Here is a 10,082-nt window from a genome sequence, read left to right as displayed (position 1 = left end):
TGCAAAAAAAAATTAAATTTAAAAAATGAAAATTTTATTTAAAAAAACCACCATTTTTTTTGTTTTTTTTTGTAAAAAACTTTAGTTTTTAATATTTTTTCAAACCCAACATGCTAAGTTTTTTTTAATTATAAAAGGAATATATTCTGAAAATTTGAAGTCTCTAGCTCTAAAAATGAAGAAGAAAAAAGATTTTGGGGAAAATAAACAACTAAAAAATTTAAAGTTGTGCTTAAAATGTTTGTATTTGAAACTTTTTACAAAAATGTCTCTACCCGAAAAACTAATTAATTTTATTTTTTATAAAAACTGGCTTATAATTTATATATTCATAAGCTTTTATATAAAACCCAATATTATTATTACTATTAAAAAAAAAATGTTGGACCCCCTTATGGCCTTAATCTAAAAGGAACATAAAGTATGCAAGTAGAAGTTAGTATTTAATAATACAATCTAATAATTAAAAAAAATACATTGATATTAATCTAATCTATTATTTAAAAAATAAAATTAACATAGCCTGGGGTCCAACCTCTTTACATACTGATCTATAGAAATCTATCTAATCTATCATAGACACTTTACCACTTCACAAAGTTTTAATGAACATGTATTAAACAACATAACTAAGAACGTCTCATTTTTAGACATAAAATAACAAATAAAATGTCGCACCCTCCCGGCACAAACGGCAACTCAAACTCATCCCAACACCCGATGAGCCAAGCTCAGAACATGCAGAACCAACTGCAGAAGATGACTCAGGCGCAGAGCATGCCGCAAAACCTTCAAAATCCGCTGCAGAAGATGAGCCAGGCTCAAAACATGCAGAACCAACTGCAGTATAACCCGTACATGCAGGCCATGCAGCAAATGAACCCCGGAATGGTTGGTTCTTATTAAATTAAAAATTATTTGTTTGTTTTTCTTAACTATTAATATTTTTCGTTTGTGAATGTCTTGTTTTTTAATTAGTCTTTTACTTGTTGTCCAGGCATTGAAATGTTAGCATTTTTAATAAAATAAATTTCTGTTATGACCAGTTAAAATAAATGTTTAAAATAACTAAGCATAGTTTGATTAAATGTTAGGAAAGTACTTTTACTTGGTAATAGACAGTTTGGTGTTTTGATCAATTTATTTGATAGATGAGTTAGTTTGGAACCCTGGAATGTTTTGTTATTAATTAATATATTTGAATTAATATATTTATTTGCTTTGTTTCTGGAATAGTTTTTTTTTTGTAATATTCAATACTTTTATTTGTTATCTAATCATTAAAAAAATAAAATGCTTTTTATGATCCGAGTTAAATGAATTTCTGGTTATTTAAAAATTCTTTAACTCCACATAATTTCATTAGTTGTTGAAAAAGTACTTGTACTTAGTAACAGACCCCTGTAACAGTTAAATGTTTTGATCACTTTATTTTTAGTATGATTTAGTTTAAAAAATTATAATACTTATGTAGTAGCTTCTGTTTTTTCTCTAAACTTGTCCAATTTTTTTAAATTTTACTTCAACAAAAGTAATCTATGCTTATTCTAGTATAAAAGTCTTGCAAAGTGTTTAGTCATTGCTTCAGCAAAACAAATATCATTAAATCGTTTTATTTATAAGCTGTCACATGCCAATTGTTATGATTGTTATACAATGATTTACAAATATTTAATAGATGCATATATGTACTGAACTTAATTCCCAGTTTTTATAATTCTTATATACTCATTTATATCTTTTTTTTTATCACTTACCTGAAAATAATCTACAACTAAGTTAAATTTTTAGTAGTTTAATTACTTTAATAATCAGCATTTAATTTATATGTTTTAATAGATAATACATTAAATGCATATTGATTTTGTAACCTAAAACTTATAGACAGACTGTTACTTATACTTTTTCTAAGTTTCGAGTCACATGTTGTTTAATTTTTACAAAAAATATATTCTCAGTCGATTTTTATCCTCCTACTACACAGTACAGAATTTATTACTTAGAAAATGGAAGACAATGATTTCAATTATAATTTATTTATTAAATTTTTTAGATAAATATGTTTAGTCGGAAAACAAAAGTTTAACAAAAACTGAGCTTCAAATTTTCAACCTCAAGCAAACTATCATTTGATTAAGATATTAATATTTATTTATTTTTTTATTTATATTTAATTATTTATTTTTTTAGGACGGTGGAGTAAGACCTGGATTAATGCCTCACCAATTACATCAACAAAATAATATTAGTTAGTTTTTGTTAATAAAATAATAATTACATAAACAAAATAATGTTAGTTAGATTTTGTAAATAAAATAATAATTACATCAAGAAAATAATATTAGTTAGTTTCTATTAATAAAATAATAGTTACATAAACAAAATAATGTTAGTTAGATTTTATTAATAGAATAATAAATACATAAACAAAATAATATTAGTTAGTTTTTATTAATAAAATAATAATTACATCAACAAAATAATATTAGTTAGTTTTTATTAATAAAATAACAATTACATCAACAAAATAATATTAGTTAGTTTTTATTAATAAAATAACAATTACATCAACAAAATAATATTATTTAGTTTTTATTAATAAAATAACAATTACATCAACAAAATAATATTAGTTAGTTTTTATTAATAAAATAATAATTACATCAACAAAAAATATTAATTAGTTTTTATTAATAAAATAATAATTACATCAACAAAATAATATTAGTTAGTTTTTATTATTAAGTTAATGTTAGTAACCAGCCAAATGCTATCAATAACTTAATATAATAAAGTTAATTAATTATTTTTAAGTTAATTAATGTGCAACCCAATAATGTTACTTAGTTTATTACAATTAAAAATATTGAAAAAAAACAATCAAAAAGTATAATTCAGAATTTTATAAAGAAATAATTACATTAGCAACCAGTAATACTCAGTTCTTTTGAATTATGCTTGATTTTGATTAAAATTTACTTTATAATAACAAGTTGAATGTTTATCCAACTAAATTTAATTGAAAGTTTTTTATTATTAATGCTGATTTTATTAAATGTTTTAAATAAATTTATGTCTACTTATCTAGATCTAACTTATCAATATTTTGAAATTAGTCAAAAATATTATCATTTTTACTTATTAATCATTTTTTAAATAACTTATGTTTGTAATTTACTGTTGAAATTAGAAAATTTGATAATTTTATTTTACTTTTGTAATAAATTAAGATTAGTTCTATTAGGGGTAGGGAGTACTTGGGTGATGTTTGCTAGACACATGAGGAGTCTTGATTTGGATGTGTTTTGGTCTAATTAAGAAGAATTAAAAAAAAAATTAAAAAAATTCCTTAAAAAAAAAATGCACCCCAAAAAACTGATCTGGACCCCAAAAATCACATAATTTTTGAATTTTCGACTTAAAAAGTAATAAAGTCACTCATACATGTCCTAGACTTATATATTAAATCTTAAATGAAAGCTAATAATTATAGGCATACCTTTAATGACATTTCAACTGCTTTTGATATATTATGACGTATAATTACACAAAATATGCAAATTTTGACTGTAAAATGGAATTTTTTCTATTATAAAAAGCAAATTCTTCTGCTGGTTTTATTTTTAGTTTCTATGATTTTGAATGACGAATTCTGAAGTCAATCAACCAGAAAGATATTACTAAGTCATTTCAATTGTTTGTTGATAAAGATATAAAAACACTCTAAACCACTTTTAGATATTATGTTTACTGAGAGCACCTGAGTAAAAGTAAAAGAATTAGACATATATTACAAGAACTACATGTAAATTTATTAAAATTAGTGTTATTTTATATTTTAATTATAAAGCAGGGTTGCCACTTTACCTGAATCCTGGAAAATCCTGGAATTTGATAAATTTTGAAAAAAAACCTGGTAAAACCTGGAATTTTTAACAATTTTAACATGTTCAGTAGTATATTAAAGTGTTAAACCCAACTTCTGAGATATGTTGTAAAATTCTTAAGAAGATGTGTCTCCATGCCACTCAAGTTTTTGATCGCCAAACAGGTAGAGAATATGGTTTTGGAAAGTTTTGTTTGTTAAATCCACCACGTGCTACTGAGCTCAACCTATTAAGTAATGAAGAACTGGTTGGACTCCCAACAAACAACTTGGAATCTGAAAGACACCTTGCTGGTTTTGGAAGGCGAGCAGCAGTGGCAAAGTTTAGGAACCAATGATTCACAGCAAAAGGGATAAGAAATGACTGTACATTACTTATATCTGATTCTTTTCAAACTAAACATGAAAAAAAATTTAATAAAGTTGTTCAATTTCTGAATGAGATGGAGCAAAAGTGGGTAGCAGATCAAAAAAATTAAAAGCTCAAACAGATAAAGGAAAAAATTGAAAAAGGGAAAAAAAGGGATCAATATGTGCAGAAACGTCTCAAACTGTGTAGAAGTTGGGGTGGGCCTGTAGTGAGTGTGGAAGAGCTGCGTTCTATTTTAAAATCTCATCCTCATCGAAATGAAGTTATTGTTCGTAATGAGTTAATTTACTTTAGAGAGTCTCACAAATCTGAAGTGTTATACAATCCAGAACTTTTTAAAGTTAATGGTAATACTCACGAAGAAAGACTTCTAAACTTATGTGCTCTTGTTGCAGAAGATGATGAGTACTCTCTATGTTCTTTACCAACAAACACTGATGCATTATTAATTGTAGGGGTTCTTCCCCCAATATACAGAAAGAAAAAAATGAAGATATTATGGAAGGGAATTTTTATGTCACATTAATTAGTGAAGGGTCATCAGACACATGGTATATTGCTATGTGTGAAGGTAAAAATGATGATGGGACTTTTAAGATGGACCACCTCATGAGAGTTCAAGACAGAAGTAATTCGAAGTGGAAACACCCACCTAAACGTGATTTGCTAAACTTGCATTTAGATTCTATTCTTGATTGTAAAGTTGGAGGGGAATGGGATGTTTCTAATGAAAGATCTATTACTTTTTCACTGAGAAACCATGTCCAAATAGATTTTATAGTAGAACAGATGTCTTTTACATAAAGTTAAAAAGTAGTTTTTATGTATTTTTATGAGTATTATGTACATATAGTCAGTTAGATTTTTATCAATCATTTGACAGTTATTTTATACTAGTATTTTTAAAAGTATCAGTCATTTTGCAGTAATCTTCAGTGTTAATACTAAATGATACAGTGCAATGTTCATTTTATTATGCAATGTTCTTTATTTCTTTATTGTACTAGTCTCTATTTATTTTGCAATCATTAACTTAATGTTTAATGCCATACAACATTATGTTGCCTATAATAAATTATAACTTTTTTTTATTTCGTTATGTTGTTGTAATGCAAATTGAATAACATTCTTAGGTTATTTTTAAATACTTATAGCTAAATGAATTATGACATCTAATATCCCATTAATATACATATAACATCACCTAAATTTTAAAGGTAAGTAAGTATATCTACGAAGTTTTATTTTAAAATGTTTTGTTTCAATTAGATTAGACAACTAGCTATGCTTTTAATTTTTCAAAACGCACTATTTTACAGATAAAATTTACATATTTTGTGTGATTTTGACGTCATAATATTCCAAAAGCAGTTGAGATGTCATTAAGTGTATGCCTATAATTATTAGCTTTAATTTAAGATATAAAACATAAGTCTAGGACGTGTATGAGTGACTTTATTACTATTTAAGTCAAAAAATCAAAAATTATGTGATTTTTGGGGTCCAGATCAGTTTTTTGGGGTGCAGTTTTTTTTTTTAGGAATTTTTTCAATTTTTTTTTTAAATTCTTCTTAATGATACCAAAACACATCTAAATCAAGACTCCTCATATGGATTTTACGACATGACCAAAAAAATGTGCTGTACTCCCTACCCCTAGTTCTATTTAACTTCTGTTAATATGACTGAATAAGTGTTAACCTTCTTTTGTGCCAAGTTCATACATATTTTTTTCTAACACATTAGTATAAATTTTTCTAACCAATTTACTAATCACTTAAATCAGCGCATACTAACCAATATATTTTTTGTACCTCTTGTTTTTAGATATAAATCCAGCTTCATCTTATGCGAATTTTCAGAGTGGTTACTTCAATCACCCCTATTCGATGTATAACCCCGCTATGCTTTACCCCAATTTGGGTATTGAACTATTATTTTTTAATGTTTTGTCTACACATATTCTTTTTTCATAAAATCTGGTACTCATTTAGTACTATCTTTGTCAAAAAATTCAATAATAATTTAACAGATCACAAGTTTTGTTAACATTTGTTTTAATTTTTTTTTACATTAGTTAGTTGTCTGTTTTTTTTATTTTACACTGTAAGGCCTCAACTTAAGGGACTCAAAGTCAATCTATCTTTCTATACCTGTGCCATACCGATTAACATCAGGAATTAGCAAACTGCAGCCGGCAAATATTTTTACTTTTTGACTTAATTTTTAATTCAAGTATTTATTTATGCTATTTTTAAATATTTTTTATAAATAAGTAGATCTAAGTAAAACTACATATAAAGCATTTTTGTTTGATTCAATTGTTTTAAATTAGTCAATCCTAAGTAGCTTGCTTTCAAAAAATTTTTATTGTAATATTTTAAGCTGAAAACACGTCCAATAAATGACTTTTTTCAAGGTTTTTTTTATTATTATTAATTTAATGACTTTAACCTCTACTGACGTCTATTTTCCAGTTTATTTTTCCTGTTTTGAGTCCTAAAGCCAACAAAAATCACTTTAAGTTATAAATTTGATACTGATAGTTGTCAATGTATTTATATTGTTGTATTTTTTGAGACTTAAACAAAAACTAAATGCAATACTATTAATTAATATAAATGATTTTTTAATCTTAGTTAATAAATTTTTCAAAACAATTAAATCAGACAAGCACCCTTCAACTGCAGTTTTTAAGGATTGATCTACTAAATTAATATGAAATATTTGAATGCAGTTCAAATAAATACTTGAATTAGAAATTAAATTAACAAATACATAAGTAAAAACATTTTGCCCTTTAAGTTTTCTCGAAGACTTGCTGCAATATTACATTTGTTTTTTATTAAATATATTTAAAAAGTTAAAAAGTGCTTTGAATCATTAAATTAACTTATTTTCAAAACAAAACAGGCACAAAATAGATAAATAATTAGTAAGAAAATTAAAATATACAATAAAAAGTAATCACAACAATAAAATAAAATAACATTTGTTATCAAATATATATATATGATTAAAATTTAATAAACAACAAAACATTCTGCAATAAAATAACATATGTTATCAAACATATATATATATATTACAACAAACAGGCATGCTGCAGGGATACCCGCCGTCATCGTCCAATCAGGTGCAGGTGAAGCAGGAGAGCAACCCCATACTGGGTAATCCCCCCATCATGCAACAGTTTCAACCAGGGGCGCTGTTCAACGTTCAACAACCCGCCACCCAGCAGCACAACAAGCACATTTGCTCAGTGTGCGGTGATAAGGCGTCAGGGAAGCATTACGGGGTTTACAGTTGCGAGGGATGCAAAGGTGAGTAATAATATTAAAATAATTATTGAAATTATTACGGGGTTTACAGTTGCGAGGGGTGTAAAGGTGAGAAATTATATTAAAATAATTATTGAAAATATTACGGAGTTTACAGTTGCGAGGGATGCAAAGGTGAGAAATAATATTAAAATAATACATTTACTTAAATTAATACATTTCAAACATTGGTTACGGAGCTAATAGTTATGAGAGTTGCAAATAAAAAAGCTGAAACAAAAATGATAGTAAACTAACAATAATAATAAATATATTTGAGTAGTTTCGAGGGATGTAAAGGTGATTTGTTTGTATAATAATATTAAAATAATTAGTTTACAAATGTAGTATGTGTATATGGTTTGTATAATAATATTAAAATAATTAGTTTACAAATGTAGTATGTGTATATGGTTTGTATAATAATATTAAAATAATTAGTTTACAAATGTAGTATGTGTATATGTTTGTATAATAATATTAAAATAATTAGTTTACAAATGTAGTATGTGTATATGGTTTGTATAATAATATTAAAATAATTAGTTTACAAATGTAGTATGTGTATATGGTTTGTATAATAATATTAAAATAATTAGTTTACAAATGTAGTATGTGTATATGGTTTGTATAATAATATTAAAATAATTAGTTTACAAATGTAGTATGTGTATATGGTTTGTATAATAATATGATAATAATTAGTAAAGAATGATAATAAGTAAATTTGGAATATATTAATGTTTTTTAAATTACTGTAAATAATTCCTGTTAACAATTAGTTGGTAAAGTGCTTATACTTTTCAAAGTATTAGTTCAAGGTTTTAAGGTTTGTAAAAAATTAAAAATTGTTTTTTTAAGTTTGGATAATCATGAATATTACAAACATTTAGCAAATAGCAATTAGTGTATTATTTGAAATGGGTTGTAAAGAATAGGATAATTGAAACATTTAAGTTGGAAACAAGTATATTTTAGTATATGTAGATAAATTACTTTACAAATACTGTTTCCCTGCTTTGCTATGAAAGTTACAATATTTTTATGGTTTATGGTAGGTATAAGATTTGAATTGAAGGTTGTGGATTTTAAGTCTTTCCTCCACATAACTAAGTAGTTCTTCTTTGCCTTACAACTTTTAAATGAAATTTTTTGTAAAGTGTTGCTATTAAACAACATTATCTATTAAGTTATCTTTTGTATCTGTTATATTTGATAGTTGTAATAACAATTTTGTATTAAAAAGTTAGGAAATTAGTATAGAAGTTAGAAATTAACTTTATAGTAGGTATCAGCCAAGGTGCAAACATAGTTACAGGGTTGCCAAAAAACCTGGAACTTGACAATTTAGGCAAAACACCTGAAGTTTTAAACTGTTTTTACATATTAAATAACGTTTGACTAATGAAGTTTTGATTAAATACCAAATTTCGATCCTATACATCTTTTTTAAAGTCATTTAGAGTTTTATTTATTATTAAACACATTTAGCTACTGCATTACAGTATTTTTCAATGTTTTTTTAGTATTTAAGACTTTTTTTTCAAAAAATTAGTATTGTACTAAAAATGGACAATAAAAACTTGTAATTTAAAAAACCTGGAAGAAATTCAGAAAACCTGGAAAAAATTTTCAAAAAACTTTTGGTAACCCTCAATAAATCAGGATTTGAAGCATTATTTAAAACATTTTTCTCACCAGATATTAAATTTATACTGAAATGGACCTAAAAACTTCTAATTTAAAAAACTTGGAAAAATTTTTCAAAAAAACTTTTGGCAACCCTCAATAAATCAGGATTTGAATTATTATTTCTCTAAACACTGAAAAAGGGGCGTGTTTTACTACAACCCACTTTAGTACTAAAGTTTTATTATACAAGATTTATCACATGCAGTTCGGCTTGTAAACATATTCTGCTGGTATAATGTAAGCAAATTAACATGCAAAACTGAAAAGTAAACATTAACAGGTGATCTTTTATCTTTTCTCTTTGAAGTAAAAATTATGTTTTCATTATTTGCTGAAAAGGGGTGTAGAAGGTGTTTTGAAATTAACTTGCTTTTATACATTTTAAAAAATTGAAAATAACATTATTGAAAAAAGTGTAAAACTTTGTAGTAGATAGTTTTAATTAATACCATCTTTTTAGTTATTATTAAGACCTTTGAAAAATTCTGGTCCAGTTTTTTGTTAAATATTTTACATGACAAGTAATTAAAAACTTTGAAAAATACAGTTTACCAACTGAAATTTTTCATTTAACTTGGCCAAATAAAAGCAGCCATTGTTAAAAGTTGTTAAATTTTAATGCTTGCATAAATAAACATCAAACTGAAGCATTCCTTTCTTTTATGTTTGATTTGTTTCGTGCCCAATTGTAAGTACAACCATTACAGGTTTGATACAAAAGTTGTAAAATCCTCTTAAGTTAGCGGAACAAAAGATCATAAAATTTAATTTGTCTAAAAGCTAAATTTGGAAATTTTTAAAGCTAAAAATAGTT

General features: G+C 25.4%; 1 protein-coding gene across 1 annotated transcript; it reads left to right on the top strand.

The window, feature by feature from the left end:
• Positions 1-668: 668 nt before the first annotated feature.
• On the top strand, positions 669-7,579 carry LOC145848748 (uncharacterized; the record flags this gene model as incomplete). Its single annotated transcript, XM_082954021.1, has 3 exons — positions 669-891; positions 2,191-2,248; positions 7,355-7,579. Coding segments are annotated over exons 1-3 (505 nt in total), but the record flags the coding sequence as incomplete, so codon positions are not given.
• Positions 7,580-10,082: the final 2,503 nt, after the last annotated feature.

This window comes from Thalia democratica, unplaced genomic scaffold (assembly GCF_965202585.1).
Source record: "Thalia democratica unplaced genomic scaffold, ktThaDemo2.hap1.1 HAP1_SCAFFOLD_1646, whole genome shotgun sequence".
Classification (NCBI taxonomy): domain Eukaryota; kingdom Metazoa; phylum Chordata; class Thaliacea; order Salpida; family Salpidae; genus Thalia; species Thalia democratica.
The sequence above is the reverse complement of the archived record's forward strand: the minus strand, read 5'-3'. Positions and strand labels throughout refer to the sequence as shown.